General features: G+C 40.6%; 1 protein-coding gene across 1 annotated transcript in view; it reads right to left on the bottom strand.

The window, feature by feature from the left end:
- LOC141161998 (cytohesin-3) overlaps nucleotides 1-26,075 on the bottom strand; it is a 114,485-nt gene that overhangs the window by 4,719 nt on the left and 83,691 nt on the right. The window contains exons 10-12 of the mRNA XM_073647601.1: nucleotides 5,460-5,536; nucleotides 3,352-3,423; nucleotides 2,403-2,557 (exon numbers count right to left, since the gene is read on the bottom strand). Coding sequence (XP_073503702.1) covers nucleotides 2,403-2,557; nucleotides 3,352-3,423; nucleotides 5,460-5,536 — 304 coding nt within the window. The remainder of the gene's footprint in view (nucleotides 1-2,402; nucleotides 2,558-3,351; nucleotides 3,424-5,459; nucleotides 5,537-26,075) is intronic.

The following is a 26,075-nucleotide window of genomic DNA, read 5'->3' as shown; positions in this document are numbered from 1 at the left end:
TTAACTTGGCATTGTGACATTTGTACTGTAGATCAGCCTGGAAGTGGGAAATGCACTGCAGCAAATTTTGTTTTGTTTGTTTTTTTGTTTTGTTTGTTTTTTTTTATAAAAAACGTAAAAAGTTAATTCAGAGTGTCATTTATTATTCAACCCCTCAAACCACAAGAATTCTGTTTGGTCCCCCTAAAGTATTAAGAAGTAGTTCAGGCACCAAGAATAATGAGCTTCACATGTGTGGATTAAAGATCTCTTTTGCCAGCCTTTTCTGACTATTTAAGACCCTCCCCAAACTTGTGAACAGCACTCAGACATGGTCAACATGGGAAAGACAAAGGAGCATTCCAAGGCCATCAGAGACAAGATCGTGGAGGGTCACAAGGCTGGCAAGGGGTACAAAACCCTTTCCAAGGAGTTGGGCCTACCTGTCTCCACTGTTGGGAGCATCATCCGTAAGTGGAAGGCTTATGGAACTACTGTTAGCCTTCCACGGCCAGGACAGCCTTTTAAAGTGTCCTCCCGTGCCGAGGCCAGGCTTGTCCGAAGAGTCAAGGCTAACCCAAGGACAACAAGGAAGGAGCTCCGGGAAGATCTCATGGCAGTGGGGACATTGGTTTCAGTCAATACCATAAGTAACGTACTCCATCGCAATGGTCTCCGTTCCAGACGAGCCCGTAAAGTTCCTTTACTTTCAAAGCGTCATGTCAAGGCTCGTCTACAGTTTGCTCATGATCACTTGGAGGACTCTGAGACAGACTGGTTCAAGGTTCTATGGTCTGATGAGACCAAGATCGAGATCTTTGGTGCCAACCACACACGTGACGTTTGGAGACTGGATGGCACTGCATACGACCCCAAGAATACCATCCCTACAGTCAAGCATGGTGGTGGCAGCATCATGCTGTGGGGCTGTTTCTCTGCCAAGGGGCCTGGCCATCTGGTCCGCATCCATGGGAAGATGGATAGCACGGCCTACCTGGAGATTTTGGCCAAGAACCGCCGCTCCTCCATCAAGGATCTTAAGATGGGTCGTAATTTCATCTTTCAACAAGACAACGACCCAAAGCACACAGCCAAGAAAACCAAGGCCTGGTTCAATAGGGAAAAAGTCAAGGTGTTGGAGTGGCCTAGTCAGTCTCCTGACCTTAACCCAATTGAAAACTTGTGGAAGGAGCACAAGAATAAAGTCCACATGAGACACCCAAAGAACCTAGATAACTTGGAGAAGATCTGCATGGAGGAGTGGGCCAAGATAACTCCACAGACCTGTGCCGGCCTGATCAGGTCTTATAAAAGACGATTATTAGCTGTAATTGCAAACAAGGGTTATTCCACAAAATATTAAACATAGGGGTTGTATAATAATTGACCCACACTTTTATGTTTAAAATTTAATAAAATTCAACTGAGCAACATAACTTTTTGGTTTGTAAGATTTATGCTTCTGTTCATAAAACCTACTCTCGTTTGCAGTTTGAAGGCTCTAACTTATTTGCATCTTATCAAACCAGCTAAATCTGCAGGGGGTTGAATACTACTTGTAGGCACTGTATATGCACAGAACAATTTGACAACGAACGTTCTGTAGTCATCAGAAGTGTGGTCGGCCCGCTTAAACAGGCTATTAAAGGGAACCTGTCAGCAGGTTTTTGCTACGTAATCTGAAGACAGCAGGAGATAGAGACAGAAACACAGAATCCAGGGATGTGTCACTTGTCAAAGTGTGTGCTGTTGTTTACTAACTGTGAAGGATTTATCACTAAGAGATTAACATTGCCAGACTAGTCTAACACGCCTCTTCCTGTGATAGTAAGCTCACTGTCTGTCTATGGACTTTCTACATGGAGAGCCTGGTGTGGGTGGGGTTAGCTGTGGCGCACGCATAGTTAGCTGTGGTGTGGGCGGGGTTAGCTTTCTCAGCTCTGCTTCATTCTAAATCTAAAATCTCTGATTGTGTGAGAACGGCTGCACTCAGTAACGCAAGTGATACATCATTGGATTCAGCTTCTCTTTACCTACGTTACACTGCTCTCAGATGAGGTAACAAAAACCAGCTGTCAGATTCCCTTTAAATGATCGCTTGATCGGCAAACATGCAGCCAATTGATGGACGTTTTTGGCTGCAGGTTGTCTAATGTAAACACACCCTTAGGCTGCATACAAGTTGCAATCAGCGACAAACAAGTGTAATTGCCGCCATATTTATAAGGACCAAGGATGGGAAACAAACATTCGCACATGCCATTGTCAGTGCATGAAACCGAGCAGTTTGTCAGAACCAGCTGGGTATGTGATCTAGAAGGCGTTTCACCTTTTATCTGCAGAGTTTGAGTGGTAAAAGGTCTTCAGGATTTCTAAGTGTAGCTCACTGACTTATCACTAACTAGGTGTTGGCCATGACTCACTTTATGGACTTTATCCATTCTTCTTTCTCCTCGGGTGTAGGTGCAGATATTCTGTACACAACATGGTTTCCTTCCACCACTCTCCCATCTGCTTCTGTCTTACAGGCTTTGATAACTTGTCCTTTGTGGCTTGGATTAAATAACTCAAAACAGTTCTGGAATATATATAAAAAAAATAATAATTAAAAAATGGAGTAGAGACAGGTAATAGGTGGTGTCCGCCAGGTCACAAAGGCAACATATTCTTTACTGCTGAGTAAATGCAATGTCCACATATTAGTAACCCCAACATCCATCTCCAGTCGTGTTGGCATCAGTCACGGGTCACCAGAAGAGCTTAAAAACAAATTTTTGTTAAACTGTATCCACATTTCTGTAACAGTTTAACATGTTGGGTTACAGGTTGAACTCGGTGGACTCATGTCTTCTTTCAACCTTAAAACTATGAAACTTTGTGCCAGAAAGTTATAGTTCTAAAATCTCACAAGGAAATACAAATGCTATCGTCTGCTGTAAGCTAGATAAATGGAGGCACTAATTTGGTTGCGATACTAAATACTTGTATTCCCCATGTAACAACAATCCTGGAACAGCTTTTTTTGGCTTCTGCATTGTGCCCGTTCCTCTGTTATCCCTCCTGGAAGTGTATGTCTACACCAGCTGTTACCACTCCCCTTCTCAATGGCACTGGACCCTACACATTATGTCCAATGTCAAACTGTGCAGGGAAACATCGTATTGACCGCAGTATTGAAATAAAGGGGTGCCATGAAAAAAAAAGCTTAAAATTGAAAAAAAAAAAACTGAAACTCCAGTTTCCCCCCACACACCAAAGAGATACTGATAAAAAATTAGATTGTGAGCCCCAACGGGGACAGTGATGTTAATGACTGTAAGGTGCTGTGGAATATGATGGCGCTATACAAGTACATACATAAGTAATACTCACTGGTTTGCGAGGATCTTCAACTTCTCTGATACTCAAATTTTCCAAAGGAATTATACCTCTTGGTTCTTTGTCCTGTAAAAGCAAATAGTGTATAAATGAACAAATAAAAATGAAATTCTATTTGAAGAAAAAAAAATGGAATACAATAAATATGCATAAAGAGATAGATAGAGATATATATACATAAATATATATATCTATATTTGCAATGACATCTAGCTCGTGTGAAGATGCAAATCCTCTATTCTCTCTATTCTCCACCAGGGGGAGGTACAATGCAAGATATAAAGAACGAGGCTTGAGAACCAACCAAAATGTAAAGTTAAATAATACTGCAGGGTCTCATAACTCACGGCGAGTCGTGGCCAACTGAACATGATCAGGATTGGAGGTGAACAAGAACGTTTAAGAAGTAGCACAGCCTGTCATCAAGTACTTGTCGGTATGTCCTATTAGGTATATGGATGGCAAAGAAGGGGGTTCAAATTCTGAACGTTAATGGAGAGCTACTCTGAAAGGGCGTCTTGTGCTCTAGTGGACCCGAGGTATTCCGGTTTTAAAAAAAGATAGCCATCATGTAGTTCCACCACTCTCCAGCAGTGGTCACTGCAGGAGAAATGAATGACTACTTGTAGCCACCACAACAAAATTAGATGATCGCTCTGGCGGCTGCATTTTGAAAGGGGGTGTTTAGTCCAGGCTATTAATATTGAAGACCTATTTTTACATACCAAATCATTGGGGGTCTGACCCCAAGTGTACCCACCTATCTGCTGTTATTAGCGGTGTCTGTAGCCCCATGTAAGCAGTGTACAAAGCTGGAAGAGCTCCATTCAACGTATAGTGGCTGCTCATGAGAACTGCAGCTCAGCTCCTATTTAAAGGGGTTGTCCAGGCTGAAATGAAAAGTCTGCAGTCACTTTATGCAGCTGTAGAGTGCTGAATTGTGACACTGCGATGCATACACCGTCCCGATTCCTCCATATTCCGCACGCGGGTCGGTGCTCATGTGTGCTATTTGCATAGTGTCCCTTAAGACTCATCTGGCTTCTCTTCTATTGGGAGAAGCCCAGTGAGACTAGTCATTACATGACAGCAAATACGGAAATCACACATGTGGTCAGATGACCACCCACCCGCATGCAAAACGCAGGGGAATCATGGCAGTGTATGCAATGTACAAAGTCACAATTCAGAAGCCACATAGAAAGACTGCAGACTTTTCATTTCAGGGAATAAGAGCTGAGCTGCAGCATCTGGCAGTGGCCGCTATACAGAGCTGTGCTCCCAGCACTATACACTATTTACATCCAGCACTAATAAAAGCTGATTGGTGGGACCCCCACCGATCTGATAATGATGACCTATGCTAAGGATAGATTATTAATATTATATACCTGTGAACCACCTTTAAAAGGGTTGTCCACTACTTTTATATTGATGTTCTATCTTTAGGATAGGTCATTGATATCAGATCGGTGGGGGTGCGACACCCGGCACACCCACCAATCAGCAGTTTCCGTGCTGGCTGTGATCAGTTGCAGAGTGGAACAGCACAGCTCCATCATCTGTACAGTGGCCACATTGGTGTACTGCAGACGCACGCATATTCCTTCCAATAAGGTGGATGTGCAATAGAGGACAGAGCTGTGCTGTTCTGAAACTGATCAGATCGGGCTGCCACCACACTGGGAACAGCTGATCAGCGGGGTGCCGGGTGTCGTACAACCTCCGATCTGATACTGATGATCTAGGCAATCAATACAAAAGTAGTGGACAACCTCTTTACATATGACTGGACAAAATAGACTTAAGTTGTAGATTTGTAAACTAGACCACAGTAGTAAATTTAAGGTCCAGTGCGTAGCCCAAGTCCTCATAATTTGGATGACCACATTTCCGATATACACAAGTATTGTGTAAGCCATTCCCTTGTCGGTAAAGTGCCACTTTCATTCGTAGAGCTACCCATATATCTGTCAGTGCCTATAGCTGGATATGTACTGGGCGACCACTTTGATTAGATTTGGCTCCTGGGATGAACCAATTTTTAGTGTGCAAAGAAACTTAAAATTATCAAAGTTAGTCAAGATACCAGATCTACTCACCGTTGTGTACTCAAAGTAATACAGGCAATTATCAGTCAAGATGAACCATCTGCGCTTCCACGTCTTCACTCTTCCTCCTGGAGAACACAAAGATGGCGCCATTAAGAAGCCAGTCTACAAATGGCCGCGCTGCACAAGAACCTCCAGATCTAACCTCTTCACTTCCAGGACATGTGGAGGAGACCTAGCCCCCTTTCTTTACTTATAGAGTTGTCCTTTATGTAAGAACACGTGCTTTCATTTATCCAGCACATTCTCATTACTTACTCGAGTCTCTCTCGAAACAGAGGGGGGGGATATAAATTTTAAAAAACTTACATATCCGGGGGAAAAAAAATGGTCTTTAGAAATTTCCCAAAGGGTCTGCCATTATTTCATATATTTAATATAGAATTCCTTCTTAGAGAAAATCCCTGATTACATTACAGGGCACATCGAGACTGAAGTCTTCTACTGTGCGTGACCAAATGTTAAGACGAGCTCTGGACCGACTCCAGGAGCGATCCCCGAAGAGAAAAGGCCGAGCAAAGATGGTGTGCTGGAATGAAGTCATACAATCTCAATTAGCTGGGGCATACTTATTGCAGAAAACCTCTAACGCTGGCCGACAAAAATAGCTTCCACCTGTTTTACATTTCAGATTTTAAGGACGAGGAGGAGATACGGTTTAACCATTTCTACCGCTGAGAACCGACTGGCTATATGCATGCTGCCATCCATAACTTTCAATATTTTGTAAGGAAAAAAAACAAAATTTAAGAGAAGTGAACATTTCAGAATTACAGAGAAAGCGGATGCAAGCCTGGAACAAACAGACGATGTCTGGACACGACAGTGAAGATGACAGCAAATTAAGCAGCCAATGGAGACGCAGACCAAGAGCGTGACTTGTAAGCATGGGTGTTCAAAAGCTGTGCAAACTCATGCTTCTCTGCCCATTGCTCCATCACCAAATCCATCTGGAGAACCTGGGGTTCTTCAGCCCTTGTTTGATGAGCATTACGAGCGCTTTTTACAAGGCTTGCAGTCTAGGAGAGCAATCATGGATTCATAGCTGTGGAGGAGCTTCATGTTGCTTCTCCAGTTTACAGCATTATTCCTACGGTAAATTGGATTCCAGTTTAGGAGACTGCGCTCAGTTTTCAGCTTTATCTCTTTTTGGTTGACAGGTCAGAGACTTATGGTATTTATGAATCCATTATCCATGTCTTAACGTCATTACAGAATAATGTTATTACAGATCTTGTAGTTGGAGGATATCTTGGAAGAGAAAATGACATTATACACCTAGGAGTGACTATGTACAGCCCTTCTGCGAGGCATCACCACATGCCCTGAATGCTGGAAACCAAGCAGGAAACCCTACATCTCCTACAGAATTCCCACATAATGCCCATGGACGGATTATTTTCAATCATGTCTTCTAAGACGGAGCATAAACATTGTAAGGAAATTGTGAATCCTTAAAGGGAATCTGTCAGCAGGTTTTAGCTACCTCATCTGAGAGCAGTCTGATCTAGTCAAAGAGAAGCTCAATTCAACGATGTATCACTTAGATTACTGGGTGCAGCCGTTCTCACACAATCAGGGCTTTTAGATTTAGCAATGCAGCAGAGCTGAGAAAGCTAACCCCACCCACTCCATATACAATGTCTGTAGACAGTGAGCTGCTTATCACAGGAGGGGGCGTGTCGGACCAGGCTCACACACCAGTTCGTCCCAGCAATGATAAGCTACTGGTGCTAAAACAATCATTGTAAGCAAACAAAACCACTGAGCTTGATAAAAGAGGGATCGCTGAAATCTGTGTTTTAACCACTACCTCATGCTGTCTTCAGATTACATAGCAAAAACCTGCTGACAGATTCCCTTTAAAGTGAATCGGTCACCTGGTAAAATGCTATTTAAACTTCAGATATTGGGTTAATCCCCAGGTAAATAGCATGAAAATGTTAATTCCTCCAGAAAGCTACCTGCTTTCAGTCATGGGGGTGTTCGCGGGATGGCTGCAGTCACCGCTCACATCACCACTCGCCATACGGTGAGCAACTGCTGTAAGGACGCCCCAGCATTGTAATTGACAGCTTGCTCTACACAGATGCACTGCACTGCGAGTTGTCAATCAAAGTGTCAGGGTGTGCTTACAGTCACAATCCATAGTATTCACAGCATTCATCCACAGACTGTAATCGCTTCATGCATGCCCCAAGACTGACAGCTGGCGGCTCCTGGGAGGAAATAAGTTCAGGTTCTCCCAGTAGATGTACTTAAAAGTAAGGCAGGTGGACATCATTGTAATGCCATTTACCTGCAGATTAAACCCTATATCTGTAAGGGGGATTCTCATTTTGGAAAACTCAAGTCCCTCAGCTGCAGTAAGTTTAAAAGAAGAAAACAAAACAAAAACACACTCTGCGCTTTGCTTCCCTGCCTGGGCCTCTACTTCTGCTCCTGGTGTCTGACATCACATTGACAGCGCTGCAGCCAATAACGGAGCTCAGCGGCTCTGCCCACTTTGAAGGCATGAACCACTGAGCACACTGATTTGACTATTGTAACAGTGTTACCAAAGATTTGTAACCCAAACTAGTATATATTGTGTCCCCATAGGGCACTAGAATACAAAACAACCAAAGAAAAAAGTGAGCCAGGAACAAAGAAATAATTAGATACGTAGCACATGGGGGAAATTGTTTCACTTCATAAGCATAGACATAAAAGCCTAAAAAATAGAAGTATTTCCCAACAGACAACAACAGGACTGTTTATCAAAGATTAAATAACTATATTCCATAATGAGTTCACCCACCAAACACCCGACGCGCGTTTCACCAATTCTAGTCTTTTTGTCTGTAATTGGTATTTGTCTGTGCCCATTGTTCTTAAATTATGTGTGTAAATAAAATATGACTTTTATACACAGATATTTGATTACTTTGTTCCGGGCACACTTTTTTCTTTGGTTGTTTTTTTTTTTTTTTTAACAGTGCTGCCTATCTTTACTACTAGCAAGAGAGACTAATATGATTTCTGCGTTAACATCAATCCTTTACTATAATGTTTTCTTACATCCAATACAAATAAATCCAAAAATAGCAATATGCTGGTGACTACGTGTCCCTCAATATCTATAAAACCTATAAATATGACACATGATCAACTGTAAAAAAAACATTTATTTAAGTAGAAAAATCACAAAAAAATAAATTATATAAAGAGGAAAAATATCCAGAGAAATGGGCGTCTGAGGGCAGGCAGAGAAATTATTAAATATCAAAATATATACAAGACACAGTACCTAATGCTAGCCTAGAATAAAAGTGATTCAATCATAAAGGGATAATACTCAAATGTGAAGTGCATAGTGCAATAGATATAACCAGGTTAAAGCCAACGGCGAAACGCGCGTCGGATCTGTGTGGACTCTGAGGGACTCACAGGTAGTTCATTATCTATTTACATTATTCATATTGTGATATATTTCTTTGACATATCCTTTTATCTAGCCGCTGCTTCTACCCTATTGTCTCATCTTTATGAGTTTATTACTTATATATATGTATATTTACTTGGGAGTATATCTATTGCACTATGCACTTTACATTTGAGTATTATCCCTTTATGATTGAATCACTTTGATTCTAGGCTAGCATTAGGTACTGTGTCTTGTATATATTTTGATATTTAATAATTTCTCTGCCTGCCCTCAGACGCCCATTTCTCTGGATATTTTTCCTCTTTGTATAATTTATTTTTCTGTGATTTTTCTACTTAAATAAATGGTTTTTTTTTACAGTTGATCATGTGTCATATTTATAGGTTTTATATTACATCCAATACAAGTAACATTTGCCATCTATTCAGGAATTTATTTTTATTTTATTGTACTCACTTATATAGCGCCATTAAGTCCTACAGCCATTATCGGGACTGCAGTTAAATGGTTAAAGAGGACCTATCACAAGGTTAATATTGCTCATCTGAAAGCGGCATAAAGTAGAGGGCAAAAGCTCCGATTCTGACAATGGATCATTTAGGCTTCTTGCTGTAGTTTTGACAAAACACAGTATTATCTACCGCAGCTCTACTAATACTATGTAGTCATCCATATTCATAACCTATCCACGCACAGATTGGGCGCTATCAGTCTGTGGCTGTTAATACTGGCACTGGTGGGGTTATCCAGAGCTCATCACAGAGACAAAGCAGTGATCTTATCAAAATTACAGCAAAAAACGCAGTGCTGGAATCAAGGTATCTGTCCCCTTTTTATGCTGTCCCCAGATTAGGAAGAATACACCTGGCAAAGGATTCCCTTTAATCTTATGTACCAAAACCTGATGCAGTGGGAAAAACTGTACATTATAGATCCAAATATATATTCATTGCTCCCACCTGTTGCAGGGATATACATCAAGCCTATTAACAAGACCAACGCTAGCAAACCCAAGTGTCCTGCTCCTCATAAAAGAGAACATCTAATCTGTTTGCTTCCTGAGGGATGTGTATTGTATTGATTTCCAATAATGTGCTGCTCCCGAGGACGTAAAGTATTCATGAGATAGCAAAAATGTGTCTTTTCACACACTATTAAAAGCCGAATAAAAAAAAAAAAATAAAAAAACTGAAATCTCTTTTCCAAGTTGTAAAATTACTTAAAAACAATGGAGGCAGTATAAATAATTTTAAGCAAATTATAAAGACTTTAAGGCACAAATCTGTTGCCATCCTTGAGGAAATCAGCAGCAGAATTTTAGCCTCAAATTTCTGCAGCCTTCCACACCATATATAAATTGGATTGCCATTGGAGCTGTCAGATACCCATAAGATATATATAGGGAAAAGAAGTAAAATGGATGGATTTGGTCTGTTGTCAATTTTCTACCTTTGTAAATATCACTGCCAAAAAATTCCCCCAAAAAATTCAAGGTACCTATCCTATACACTTTAAATACTGTTGGTTTGTCCCTCAGCACACTCACTGACCAAGCGTGTATGTCTTCTGAAAAGAGGGAGAAGAATAGTTGCTGTCAGATACCTTTGACAATGAGATTTATTCTGTGGTAATAAAAAGATTGGACATGATGAAATCCAACATGCCTAATCCTTCCTTCCCTGAACATATAGGTACAAATACATGCCTTTTATGCTAACCTACACAAGGTAATGAAGCTAGCTCCAACTCTGCTCTTTTCGCTTATGAGAATCATGAATCTCCACAATACAATCAAATTTTGGTTGAGGGGGATCATCTTAAATGGGTTACTCTCAAGTTGTCTTTTGAGCAGCTCAAAACTTTGCAGCCTCCTTACTTCTTGGTTCCTAGCAGGGCGGGCAATCTTTGAGTGACAGTTGTGAGCTGTAGTATAAGTAGAACTATAAAGCTCAGCACACGTTCTGCTGTAACACATTCAGCTGTCAGTGGTTGGTTTGGAGTCTATACTGCTATTACTGTATTTACAAGACATCTGAACATGTATATTGCTAGTGAAAGTGAGAGCAGTAATAAAAACTGCTCTGGAAACCATCCATGGTTGGGGATGGTGATTTTGCTAAATTTCGAACAGCAGCATGTCAAGAACTGAGAGGTGAGCAGCTAACTGCTGTATAGAAATCAATGGACTGGAGAGAGGTGGCTGGGATATTAGGATTTAACTCCTATCCTGGAATGTAGCTACTGAGCATGCTCGGCCAGGCTCTGGTGACCAAGCTCAATGGAAAAAAGCTGTACACTATGCAAGATAAAAGCCCTCATATCAGGAGAATAACAGGTAGAGAAAGCAAGTCAATTGCAAAGATACTTATTTTCATGCTATTTAACTGACTAAAGCAATTTATTAACGTCAGAAAACCCCTTTAAAAAAGTCTATATCGGGGGAGCCCGTTTCTCCCTTCTATTACATTCTTAATACAGCAACAACATATATGTCCCTGTGGATTATAGACATCCAGACATGTGGCAAAGTATAATGATTTCCACAGAGAAATCAGTAGTAGATTTGTAAGACATAGCAGGACAAGGAATTAAAGAGATAATGAAAAAAGCAGAAAGCCAGTCTTGTGAGCCTCACATCCTTTTCCTGATTTAGGCATTTTTTGTTTTCACTCCAAATGTAATCTTTACCCAGAAGTGCTGAAACAGATGTAGAGAGAATAAACAGCCCTGCTCCCCAATCTGCCAGACACAAGTCTAGTCAGTGAGAAGTTAAAAGTTTTTAATTTTAGGACAAAGTCACCCACTCCGTCATCTCTACCCCACACGTCTCCCAGCACACAAAAAAACAACAAAAAAAACAAGAAGCATGGACTTTTTCTGAGCGGACGGACGCCTATGATGTCCACTGTAGACTGGAAAAAGGAAGGGAAAAAAAAAAGCATATTTTTGAACTTCAAATATATCACAGTAATTTTAACAAAAGATGGAACCCAATATTCCTTTTGGTGCTTTTTCCCTATAATTTTTGTCCAAAAAAACTTCAAGCAGCTCTGCAATTGAGCATGTTCGGTCGTCGCTGGCATCGGAACAGCTGAATGACGAAAGTCCCGGGTGTCGCACCTCCAAAAGATATTGCTGACCTATCCCTAAGGGCGCAGTCAAGTGTCTACAATTCAGATTCTGGTTTGGTTTTTAGGGCGCAGTAAGGCGGCTGTGTAAATTGCAACAAGATTGGACTGTAATGCACAGACTGGCCGGCGACTGTACCGACCCAAGCGTGACAGCTTCATGTATTTCTATACAGCTGTCATGCTCTGGTCGTGAGAACCACAGACCAGTCCATGCATTGAGTTATGATCTTGGTCCAATTTATACGACCATCTGACTGCGCCCTAAGGATGGACCATCAATATAAAAGTCCCGGATAACTGCTTTAGGTCCACCTTTTTCTTGCCAAAAATAGGGCAGATCCCATCCAAAGATATCACCTGTTTTTCTTAACAAATATAGAGACTGAACCTAGACTCAAAACTATAATGTCACTGTCATACTAAAAGAAGAGAAGATCCACATGACTCAAATTGAGGGCCAAAAAGAGCTGTCTGCAAAACAACAAAAACACTATTTACCTGCAGTCATAGTGGTAAACATGTACAGTAGTCTAATTGGAAGTGCGACTGCAGGGAGGAAGTAAAGTTATATTCTCCCTGCAGCCACTCGTTTCCAGTCCTTTGGGCAACACCGGGACTGTGAACATTCATTGTGAGCGTACAGTAATCACTGCTCCACGACCGACATCCTGCTCGCTATGCTGCAGTCGTAGAGCAGGGGGAGCGATATCAGCGCACTCGCAGTGTAGTGAGCGGTGGGTCCATGCACCGCCCCAAAGACAGGAAGAGAGCGGGACAATGTAACCTATGGACAGTAGTGGCACTGTTTCTGGATGAAAGCAGCCAGCTTTTTCTAATGCCACTAGTCAAATTCTCATTTCAACACAAGTACTGTATTACAAGACAATAAGGAGCAAAAAGTAAGAATAAGTAGCTTCCAGTTGAGACTCTTAACACCACGAATGGGATCCAGAAGATCTCCCATGTGACTGGTAGCAGAGTCATCCACAATCTTCAATACACTGGGGGAAAAAATGGTACAGTCTGATGGTGTGCGAAAAGGATGATTTTGGCATATGTAGGGTCTGTAGAAGCCCATCGATGACACTGTGGTGTGAACAGAGCCTGTCACTAGTTTTCTCCACATCTCATTAATGCAGATATTAGACTATGTTCACACTAGCTTACAATGACACTATAAAACCATGATTAACCTTCGCCCCTATTCTTGCCATGAAATATCACAGAAACCACAAGAAAACCCAACGCCATAAGTATTAATTGGGCCTCGCATAGGATAGAGACCGCTGTAGTATTTACAATCCAATCTTCAATACGAAAAAGGAAACGTGGGCCAAGAAGGCATCTGTTCTTCGGAGAAAAATGGTAGCCATTTATGGCAAATTTTAGATGCACGGCCATTTATTTCTACTACAAGAGAGTCCTTTCTCTACTATTCTGCATAGTATGGAAGTCTCCATGTATTACATCAAAACTCGTATACTTAATATGCAGAAGTATCATGAAAGACTATTGGAAAAAGTAACACAATTACTCTAATGCATGGATTTCTCAGCAGGGCAGGGTCCTAGAGGTCTCTAAGGGGTCCCATCCATCCTCCAGATCAACCTTTGACCAGACAGTACAGCAGAATTACACTTCATTCCATCATGCTGATTATTGTTTTAATATAATTGGGTCTTTTTAATTAAATTTCATACAAAAAAGCCAAGCTGAGCGTTGAAATGAATCACTGCTACAGAAGCCTATAATGAGATGCAGATGGATCACCTATCTCTGCTGAAGACCATCAAGAAAACATCTCTAAATCATAGGTTTCATGATCTTTTCAGTGTTGGTTAAATGGAACTGTTGACGCAAAAGGGTTTTCCCACTAAATACATTTATCACAAATCCTGTGAACCAAAGTAGGATCACTGGGCATGCATTCTTCATTCACTTGTATGGAACTAGTGGATATTGCCGAACTATCAGTCCTACAGTCATGGCCAAAAGTTTTGAGAATGACACCAAAATTATATTTTCACATGATCTGCTGGCCTCTGGTTTTTATTAGTGTTTGTCTGTTGTTTATATCACATACAGAAATATAATTGCAATCATATTATGAGTACCAATAGGTTATATTGACAGTTAGAATGAGTTAATGCAGCAAAGTCAATATTTGCAGTGTTGCCCCTTCTTCTTCAAGACCTCTGTAATTCTCCCTGGCATGCTCTCAATCAACTTTTGGACCAAATCCTGACTGATAGCAGTCCATTCTTGCATAATCAATGCTTGCATTTTGCCAGAATTTGTTGGTTTTTGTTTGTCCACCCGTCTCTTGATGATTGACCACAAGTTCTCAATGGGATTAAGATCTGGGGAGTTTCCAGGCCATGGACCCAAAATCTCTATGTTTTGTACCATGAGCCATTTAGTTATCACCTTTGCTTTATGGCAAGGTGCTCCATCATGCTGGAAAAGGCATTGTTGGGCGCCAAACTGCTCTTGGATGGTTGGGAGAAGTTGCTCTTGGAGGACATTCTGGTACCATTCTTTATTCATGGCTGTGCTTTTAGGCAAGACTGTGAGCCGATTCCCTTGGCTGAGAAGCAACCCCACACATGAATGGTTTCAGGATGCTTTACAGTTGGCATGAGACAAGACTGGTGGTAGCGCTCACCTCTTCTTCTCCGAATAAGCTGTTTTCCAGATGTCCCAAACAATCGAAAAGGGGATTCATCAGAGAAAATGACTTTGCCCCAGTCCTCAGCAGCCCACTCCCTGTACCTTTTGCAGAATATCAGTCGGTCCCTGATGTTTTTTTCTGGAGAGAAGTGGCTTCTTTGCTGCCCTCCTTAAAGCCAGCCCTTGCTCAAAGAGTCTCCGCCTCACAGTGCGTGCAGAAGCACTCACACCAGCCTGCTGCCATTCCTGAGCAAGCTCGGCACTGCTGGTAGTCCGATCCCGCAGCTGAAACAGTTTTAAGATACGGTCCTGGCGCTTGCTGGTCTTTCTTGGGCGCCCTGGAGCCTTTTTGACAATAATGGAAGCTCTCTCCTTGAAGTTCTTGATGATGCGATAGATTGTTGACTGAGGTGCAATCTTTGTAGCTGCGATACTCTTCCCTGTTAGGCCATTTTTGTGCAGTGCAATGATGGCTGCACGTGTTTCTTTAGAGATAACCATGGTTAACTGAAGAGAAACAATGATACCAAGAACCAGCCTCCTTTTAAAGTGTCCAGCGATGTCATTCTTACTTAATCATGACTGATTGATCGCCAGCCCTGTCCTCATCAACACCCACACCTGTGTTAATGGATCAATCACTAAAACGATGTTAGCTGCTCCTTTTAAGGCAGGACTGCAATGATGTTGAAATGTGTTTTGGGGGTTAAAGTTCATTTTCTGGGCAAATATTGACTTTGCAAGTACAGTAATTGCTGTTAAGCTGATCACTCTTTGACATTCAGGAGTATATGCAAATTGCCATTACAAAAAATGAAGCAGTAAACTTTGGAAAAATTACTATTTGTCTCATTCTCAATACTTTTGGCCATGACTGTATAGAAAGTGGATAGAGTGCAGGTCAATCATGGGCACTACCAATCCATTCACATAGGGAAATTTTCTACCCTTATTCACAATATCAGTGGAAGTCACAGTGATCAGACCCTCAGTGCAATCATACAACTACAGTCTAATTTGATGATGAGTGAGAAGAAGAGGACTTGAACTTTAGCGCAACCTAATGGAAGTAGCAGTTCTAAAAGTCAATATCGACCCTTTATCAAGTCTTGCCACATGACTTGGGCAAATCAGATCTGCTGCTGTGCACTGATGATGGGCAAACGCCCTGAAACATGTGTCTGAAAATGGAGTGTCTGATTTGGCTTCTTATGCTAAGTCATGTGGCAAGGCTCGTTAAGGGATTGATATTGACTTTTAGGTTTGCTACATCCAATAGATGGTGCTAGAGTTCAAGTCCTCTTCCTCCTTGAAGGGGTATTTGCATATTTAAAATCCCCAGAGCAGCATTGCATGGCCTACATGTCTCCCTATGCCAACTTAGCACTCTCCACAAGGAGAAACATTCCCCCTTAGATTCATTGTTGTCTGTGTAATACAGAACTAGACAGGTCCTACAGAGTGACCGATGCTCTGTGTAAACACTTTCCACCCGGTCCTGGAGATAAGATTCCTGGATAGAGGGCATCTTCTATTGACTCGGATTTCTTTAATAGGGTACATGAAAATTAAAATGGTCTCACTAATCTTTGGTATACCCTTTTCAGCCCTTTCTTTATGGAGATCAGCGGAGGACTAAGATAACAGACGTCGCCAACGTCATCTTCTCAGACACATCAGAGGACCATTTTTGGATTGATCCTAGTGGATAAGCTTAATTTTGCTCCTTTGGTCTTGATGGACATTTGGAAAATCTATAGGGACTTATATTGATTTTCAGAAGTGTTAAGTGAAGCAGGGAGCTAGAAAGCAGGGGTGGCAATGTTAAATGTAACTCAATCCACCTGCTGATCTGCCTGTAGAAAGCACAACACAAGCTGCGCACCACATGATTTATTCATGAGCATTTGGAGGACCACTTCTGCTAATTTCACCCAATTCCTTTGGGAATTTAATGACCAGCAGGGTATGCATCGAAAGGAGCCACCGCAAGGGCAAACATCACTCAGTCTAATGTCGAACAGCTTGGCCCGATGTGCAGCATTGCACTTCAAGGGAGAAGGAAGATGGCTTTTCCCCAATCTTCTGTCTTTCCTCATGCAATAGCTCATCCATTGCTGTCCTGATTTCTACCAGTACTGTTCAAATTGGCAAATATGCATTTTAAAATGCAACAAAAAGATAACACCCCAAAAAATTGTACTAAATTGTTGTGCAACCACAGGAGAATTTGACACACTAACAGTAGGTATACATACGGCGTTCTCCGAAAGTGAACCATAAATGTTACCTGTAATGGGCCAAGAATACTAACAAACACACATTACAACTTGAGCGTTACCCTACTGGTACAAATTAAAGGCCTCTCCTGATATAACTGTATATATCTGTACTCCCCATATCATACCAAATCTGTATTATATTTTATATAGAGTGCCCCTATACAGTCTGACCCAGTCTTGTTTTTATTAAAATTTTATATAAATAATAAAATATCATATAACAAGAAAAAAAAAAAAAGTAAAAAGATAAAATAGAACCCCATAATAATGCACTTCCTCCCACCGACCTCTTCCCCCTCCCTCTGTCAATTGTCAGACTCTATAGTAACGCATCTTAAGGAGAAACCCTTAATTGTTCACCTATTCATACATTTCCACTATCTAATTGTCATCATGGCTATGTCTTGTATATTCTTTATTACTCGATTTCTTCGACAAGTCCTGGCAACGTTCATTTGCTTAAATGGGTTTTCCAATATGAAAGGGTCACCAATCCATAGGACAGGCAATAAATGTCTGATCGGTTGGTGGTCCCATCCACTGTTCAAGTGGAAGGACATCCCCCCATTCTCATGATCGTTGGGGGTTCCACAGGGGAATAAGAGAAATGTCTCTTGTTGAAAAACCCATTTAAATTCCCCAGTAACTCAAGTAAATACAAGAAGAGCTCTTACCCACCTCCCGCTCGGCACTGTTTCAGTGTTGTCGGCGCTGGGTCCCCCGGCACACGCGTTACACTGTTATGTCACATGAGTGCTGAAGCCAAATCAGCAGAGGTTGATCAGCAGCTGGTCATCAATAATCCATCAGAGAACTCGTCCGCTCTGACAAAATAGTAAAGGCTGCAGCCGGTCATGTAGGCTCCCGGAGCCAGCAGTGCTGGAACAGTGCTGGTGCGGAAGGGGAGCATAAGCTTTTCTTATTTTACTAGTGGGGGACTCAAGGTTTTAAGAAGGTGGACAACCCCTTTAAAGATAACTTGCCGGTACGATTTTTTTTAAGAAGGGATTGCCCAAGTAGTGGACAAGGCATTAAGGATAACTCGATAGTACGTTATTTTTTCTGAAGCTAGTGATAAGGCTCTAAAACATACATGTCAAACTATGGCCCACAGGGTGGTTTCATTTGGCCCGCAACACCAGAACCACCACCCCTATGTGGGGTCCATTATTCTGTATGGAGGGCTATGTGGGGCCCATTATTCTGTATGGAGGACTATGTGGGGCCCATTATTCTGTATGGAGGACTATGTGGGGCCTATTATTCTGTATGGAGGACTATGTGAGGCCCATTATTCTGTATGGAGGACTATGTGGGGCCCATTATTCTGTATGGAGGACTATGTGGGGCCTATTATTCTGCATGGAGGACTATGTGAGGCCCATTATTCTGTATGGAGGACTATGTGAGGACCATTATACTGTATACCGGTTGGCCCGCGACTTTGTCCAAGTTTTCATTTTGGCCCTCTGTGTGTTTGAGTTCGATATCCCTGCTCTACAACAATAAAAATGGTGCCCATTTTGCAGTAATCCGATCACATGAAAATTAGTCTGACAGTAATTTGCGGACGTGTTAATAATTGTTAAATTAACCTCCATGTGGCTTCAAACCTTGATTTCTTAGCGCTACCATCAGATTACTAAAAAAAAATGAACATAATTTTATAATTTTTATGGGTACAGTCAGTCATTCCGCTAGTTTCAGTAATAAAATCGTCCTGACAGCTTCCTTTTAAAAGGCATTAAAAATGGGAAATTGTCCTTTTATTTAACAGAAAGACCAAATTTAGATCTCATTAATATTCAATCTTGCAGCCACCGGGCCAAGACTGTGACAACCTCTTGAACACTTGACTATAATTAAAAAAGGCCGAAGGGGGTAAAACAAGGATAATCTAAGAAACTGATGGACTTTGGGTGGTTACCTTTTCGATACAGAAGATCTATGAAGAACGTGGCTAAAAAGGTGAAACTGATCAGACCCATCTTTCCAAAAGTGAGAAACATACTTCGGCTCCTTCATATTATATTTTTGGAAAACATTTTACGTAATAAAGAATCAAATTTTTCTTTTTTTTTTAGATTTACAGGATTTTTTTTCTTTACGTGTTAACTCACATTGTGAAATTGAAATGTTCCCATCTCCAAGATCCTATCCCAACATGTAGTAGGTGTAATAATAATAATAATAATAATAATAATAATAATAATAATATTAGCAAATACCTCCAATTAGAAATGTATCGATCTGATTTGCTGTGTCGCTTACCCCATGTGCAGGGCATTACGGCAGCTTAGGTATCCATGGTTATGACCACTCATATAGTGACAGTTAGACAGCGCTTCGTTGTCATGGATACCTAAGCTACTGCAATGCCCTGCACATGGGGTAAGCGACATAGCAATCAGAAGAACTATACTAAATTTCTAATTGGAGGTATTTGCTAATATTATTACACCTAATACTTATTGGGATAGGATCTTGGATATGGGAATACCCCTTTAAGGATTTATGCTGAAATGTTTTTACCAGACTCTTAATACACTGCAAATGGATACCCCACTTCCCCAGCAGAGTTATATGTTCCCCTCCAGGGGATCGTAGTCTGTGGCACTTTGACTTCCTGAGGAATTAACCTGAGTGTTACAGGCACTTTTGCGGTTGCAGAGATCTGCAGGCTGGAGTCTCGAGAGCTCAGTCTCCCAAAATGACTGCAGATCTCAATGAAAGCCTTGCATAATTAGTGACTGGTAAATGGCGATGCTGGTTAACTAATTAATATATTAGGAAAAAAATTGAAGCTTGGCAGAAGAATCAGGAAGATTTTTCCATCCAAAAAGAAAACAAAAATGCAAAATGATGATTATGGTCTGAACAAAAAAAAAAAAAAAAATAGCGCAATTCTGTGATTATTTTTAAAATTTGCAAAATAAAAGATTTGTGGAAAAAAAAAGCAATACAAAAAAAAAAAAAAAAAAAAGTGGATGAGTAACTAAAATTGTGCGGCTGGAAGCGTTTGTGTACGTACCTCCTAACGCAGAATAAGCAGAGACAGCCAGTCACAGAACAGAAAGGTGAAAGGTCATAGGCCATAAGGAAAACAAGAAGGCACATTTAAACCACTTATTAAAAATCATAGCCAAACCAAACCAATACAAACTCACAGATAATATGGAAAAAATTAAAAAGACACACAAAAATAATCACCGTTTGTAAATAAATGCATTCATATAGTAAATATAATTTTTTTTTTTTATGGAAAACCATACCCATACAATTAGCAAAGTATAGGGACTGTTCAGAGCAAGGCTGTCTGGCTTTGTGGAGAAAAGCTCACTTGCAACCCGCCATTACTTTACCAGGGATTAGCAAGATCTCTACATTTATTGTCTCGGTCTGTGGTTTCTCTAGTTAAACTACTATACTATATTAAAGGTAATCTGTCACCATGATTTTGCTACCCCATCTGACAGCAACATGATGCAGGGGCAGAGACCCAGATTCCAGCGATTTATCAATTACTGGGCTGCTTGATGTAGATTTTCTAAAATCAATTTTATCTGGCAGTTCTCTGAATGCTGAGCTCTGTATAACCCCGCCCACACCGCTGATTGGCAGCTTGCAGTGTACACTGTGCATAGGCAGAAAGCTGCCAATCAGTGGTGGTGGGAGAAGGGTTATACAGAGCTCAAGAATATTAAGGAATACATGGAAGCAGGTTTTCTAGTCCTCCCAGAGTAAGCAGCTCAGTAACACATCACTGGAATTAGGGTCTCTGTCTCTACATTATGCTGCTCTCAAATTAGGTGGCAAAAACCTGGTGATAGATTCCCTTGAAGTTTAGATAATAGCAGGGTTGATCAGTTCATAGTGGACCTGTAACATACAATGTGAATTGGCCTTGCTGAACATCACTTAGACTGGCTGATATCACAATATTAGGAGGAACTAGATTGGTACTGTATACTACAATGGTCATTCCAGCAAATAATCTGACAGAATACCCAGTGGTTGGGTACGTACCCATGACATACAGTGCCTTTAATAACAAAAACATACGATAAACCCAAGAATCAGGTAGTAGCCATAACAGAGGTCAATGTAACCTCAAAGCTTGGAGCCCAATTATTTTGATCAAATTTCAATTGATAATCAAACCCCATCAGAATCCAAAAAATGACTAACAAGTAGACCATATAGTCATCTTTCTGTAGTTTTCGCCCATCTGATGCTTAAAGGAATGCTAAGTGTGCAAACGAATAAAAGAAAAAAAACACTTACCTTTCAGTAATTTGCAAGACTTTCTATAAATGCTTGAAGCAAAAAGTGTAATAGTTATTGAGCAAATAACGGCCTTTCTCTATATGGCCCTCTCCCTCTTCTGTTGGGGATCATCAGTGACTTAGCTAGCATTTCCAGACGTGCGCATAGTTGAAGAAGTACAGCCGTTTTCTTTCTTTTTTTTCTTTTTTATCCCTAACACTGTGCAAATGTTAGTGTAGTAGAAGTGTGTTCATATACTCACTGATTGCAGTCTTCCCAGGTTTCCAGTGCCACTCTGGTTCTCTTCTGGGTCACGTGACTTCTATTCCGAATCGCCAGCTCACACTAGGGTCTATGTGCGAGTCGGAAGTCGCTTTTACGTCTATGGAGTGTCAGATCGAGGCAGAAAGCAACTTCCAGCTCACACATTAAGCGTAGGGTGATCTGGCTGGTTGGAATCGCCATCACGTGATTCAGAAGAGAACCGGAGCAGCGCTGGAAACAGAGGAAGATGGCGATTGGTGAGCATGTTACAGCACTTACACTACTATTTATACAGGTTTAGTGAATAAACAAAATAAAGGGAGTGCTTCTTTAAACCTCAATTCCCAAGCTTCATCTTTGAAGGTGGTCAGATACAACAAAAAGTTTTTGTTTGTTTTTAATACTACATTTTTAGCCTTTTGAATCTGAATTGGCTATTCGCATTTGTTGGAGGGTTCTAACAGATGGACAGAACACACAGTTACTACATCCGTTCAGTCTGTGTTTATTTTAGGTGACCTTAGGGTAAGGCACCATAGGCGGCTAACCTAAAGTACATCCGTTCATAAGTTTGGGCACATTTTTAACTCTTGTTTCCCAAAACATGTCAAAGAATGCATTGTGAGGAATTTTAACAGTAACTTCTCAATATCAGGTCAAAAAAGAGAGGAAACCACATCTGAGAATGTGTGGTTTTATAAGATGCAGCTTTTCAAAAATTTCCACAATAGAGATCACCTCTCCTTCAACCTCCCTGTGTAAATAGCTACTGAGAGAGACATATCACTGACAATTCAAGGGATCATGGCTTCATGAGACCATGGTTGGTGTAGCAGAAACCTAAATAACAGAATATTGGTTATCATCTCATCCCATGATCCTCTATGGCCAAAAATTATTGCCAAAATTGTCAATTCCAGCCATATAAATCTAAACTTGGAAATTCCTCGTAACATTATCAACACTGAAAAACTTTTTCCAACTCTAAAATGTGACCATCCATACACATTAGAAAGAAGAAGGTTGATTGATGAACAACCACTTTCCGAGCAATCACCTGGTGAGTGATTGTTATGCAATGTCTTCTGGGAAATTAAATATGCAAATTGTCTCTTCAGAGAGAAATAGGACTTGAATTCTAGCACCACGTATTGGAAGTAGCAGTCCTAAAATTCAATATCAATCCTTTAACAAGCCTCGCCACATTGCTTAGGATAGAAGTCAAGCCAGAAACTCAATTTGCAGACGTCTTTCGGGGTGTTGCCCCTCCTCAGTGCAAAGCATGAGATCAGATTTGGCTGTAAAAGAGGCCTCTGACTGGGATACTGTTTCTCTTTGTGGAGAGTGAAATGCCAGGGTAAAGAGACTTATAGGCCATAAAATACTCCTCTTTTAGGATTGCTACTTCCAACTGGTGGCACTAGAGTTCAAGTCCTCTTCGATCTGAAGAGGCAATTTGCATATTTAATTTCCAAAAGTAGCATTGTATGGCCTATAAGTCTCCTAACCAGGGTGTGTCAGGCATGTCAGTTTACACAAGGAGAGAAATTACCCCTTAGACCCCAGTCAGAGATCTCTACAACGGCCAAATCAGATCTCTTGTTTTGCACCGAAAAGGGCCAACACCCCGAAACAAGTGTTTACAAATTGAGATTCTGGCTTGGTTTTTAGGGTGCAGTCAGAAGGCTGTATAAATCGGAACGAGATTGGAATGCAGTGCATGGACTGGCCGGTGGCTCTCCCAACCCGAGCTTCATGTATTTCTATGAAGCCGTCATGCTCAGGTCGGGAGAGCCGTCAGCCAGTCCGTGCACTGCGTTCGGATTTTGGTCAGATTTATACAGTCGTCTGGCTGCGCCCTTATCCTAAGTCATGTGATAAGGCTCGTTAAAGGGTCAATATTGACTTTTAGGATTGCTGATTCCAATAGGTAGCACTAGAGTTCCAGTCCTCTTCCTCTCTGAAGAGGAAATAGACTGTTACGCAGAAACCGTGATATGGTCCAAATAGGCCATGACACATTGATCGTTAGGGGGAATGTTCTTTCAAAGAAAAATCATTCATGGATGAAAGATCTCTTGTAGAATTGAAGATTTTTTTCACCCAACTTTCTGGCTAAAAAACAAAAATTCAAATGGCTGACTTTTTTCAGGGGCTGATGAAGTGGTTGGCTAAAACTATCTTTGTTAAGGTGGAATCGTCCATTTTCATCAACTTTAGTCTAATGTGCATTGGCAACTTTACTCTGATTTACAGCCAAAACTTTAGAGCAAAGCATGGCATTTCCAAGAAGTTTCAGAGTTGTCACCTTTTTCTTCCCCCTGACAGACAATCAAGGCTGAAAGAGAATGTTACGATCTAAACTTTTAGCGTCCTTAGCAGGTGAAACTGCATATGCTGGATATAACCAAAGTATGGGCGGAAAGCATAGAAATTCTACAGAATCGCCTGAAGCCTTACAGAATGATAAAAATACCAACAAAGCTCTTCAGATTTAGGCCGTGAGCTGCTAAGCAAATTTAATTATTAAAGCATCTGATAGGCAGAGCTCCGCTTTGAAGAAAGCTTCATTATAAGAATGATAAGTTAACATGCAAAATTGTAATGTAACCCCAGGGAATCTGTATACGGATTATGAAAAATATACTGTATATATGGTTGTAGTCCAATTTCACATTTCCCTGGAGTACTGAATCACAGTACAAGACATTAGAAACTCCGCCATTAATTTTAATGCTGATTGCTCAGTTTCAATGATTTGGGCTCTCACGATAACATTCTCACTTGGGAACACAGTCTATCTTGGAAATTACTTATAAAAGCCTAGAAACAGAAGACTGTAAAAACAAAGAATGAAAAAGACCGTGAAAAAGTTTGTCTTGATTTCTCTTGCAGTCGAAAGGTAACAACACAAAGCAGGATCTCTCCTGTGATCTAGCAGTCTACAAATATATTATCTGACGCGGAAGGATGGTCAGTTCTGCGCCTCTCGCATGTGCTACTGAATGGTCAAGGTCACTGTGACTTTATAAGGATTATAACACCTCAGCTTTACACCTCCTGAGGAAGATTGCGAAACGCGCGTCTAGGTCACGTGTCACATTACTGGGATACATATACCAGCATCATGTCATTAGATAATCTCTTTCATAAAGTTGTAATTTTTTTATATAATGTTTTCTATATCATTATATAATTACATATAGCCATATATGTGGCTAATTAAATTATGTGTTTACAACTGATTGTTATCAGTAACAGCTAATTGTTTGGCATTGGTACATGGCATTATATCCACGGACACTGATTTTTGGCTTAATACCTATGGTGAATGAATTGATTTATTATATTATACTACATTTTATATCATGATTGTATACTTAATTTATTGATATATTAAGTAATTCTTGCATTTGACACAAATATGTATACACACACACTTATAATTGATGCTTATCATATATTATTATACTTAATACCATCCTTAGTATATCTGTATTTTATTATAGTTTGTGTCATATCGCTTCCTCCCCCATTGATTTTATATGTTTTTATGGGGTTTTTTAGTCTTTCATTTTGGGATGTCCTTATAATTTTTCGATATTATTTTGTGATTGATAAACTTTTTAGCAATCATGTATTATAGCAATACGGCTTCATACAAAGCATATGGCACAGACATGATAGCCGAGAGCAGTTTTCATCATCACTGTGATAGACAATGAATGGAGGCCATGTGCGACCGGACTCTCCATTTAACTCCTCCATACACCCACACAAATCCAGCGGATGGGAGATAAATTTTTGTAGACTAGAATAACCCAAAATAACTCCGCGGCAAAACTATGTGATAGACTTTGGGACTTTCAATTCACGTCCTTGTATGTAAGATAATTCACATTACTAAAAAGCTGAGGCGCCACACCTTATTTCTTCTGTTCAGCACACCCACCACTGGCGGCCTTGCCCAATAGTTACAGGACCACTTCTTTACCTAAAAGAACCCTAGAAACAAGTCCCAAATTTTCACTCAATGAAAAAAAAATATCTATAAACTAAAAATGCCATCCATTCCTCTGTTAGTACTTTTTAAAAAAAAAAATAAAATATATATATATTTTTTTAATAAATTGACAAGTAGGTGTTACTACTGGTTGGGGATGTGTCCAACCCTTGCTGAGAGTGTAGGGACTGTGCACTACTGTGTAGGGACAATCACCGGAGAAAAAGAAGATGGAAACATAATTTTCTAACAGGAATAACAGAGGAACAGAATAAGGCAGAATTCTAGCAAAATCTTCTCCAGAAATGTAATTTTCAAAGCCCATTTAGACACCTGCCCAAGAAAGGTTTCCTAAATGTATATACAGATATCAAATTACTAGGCATCCTACATTCCCCTCCTGCCCCACAAAAAAAGGTTATTCCGAATTCTATGAGCTATACAACCCTACCAATAAACAAAATTTAAAGTAATCTCTTAATTTTTTGGGGTGGTGGTGACTTGGGGCCTTTAACCATCAGTTGAAAGAACTTTCAATTGGCAAATATCAACCTCAATCTCCCC

This window comes from Phyllobates terribilis, unplaced genomic scaffold (genome assembly GCF_046119375.1).
Source record: "Phyllobates terribilis strain yellow unplaced genomic scaffold, ASM4611937v1 Scaffold_9__5_contigs__length_417890890, whole genome shotgun sequence".
In the NCBI taxonomy this organism is placed as follows: Eukaryota; Metazoa; Chordata; class Amphibia; order Anura; family Dendrobatidae; genus Phyllobates; species Phyllobates terribilis.
This window is presented reverse-complemented; position numbering and strand designations above follow the sequence as displayed.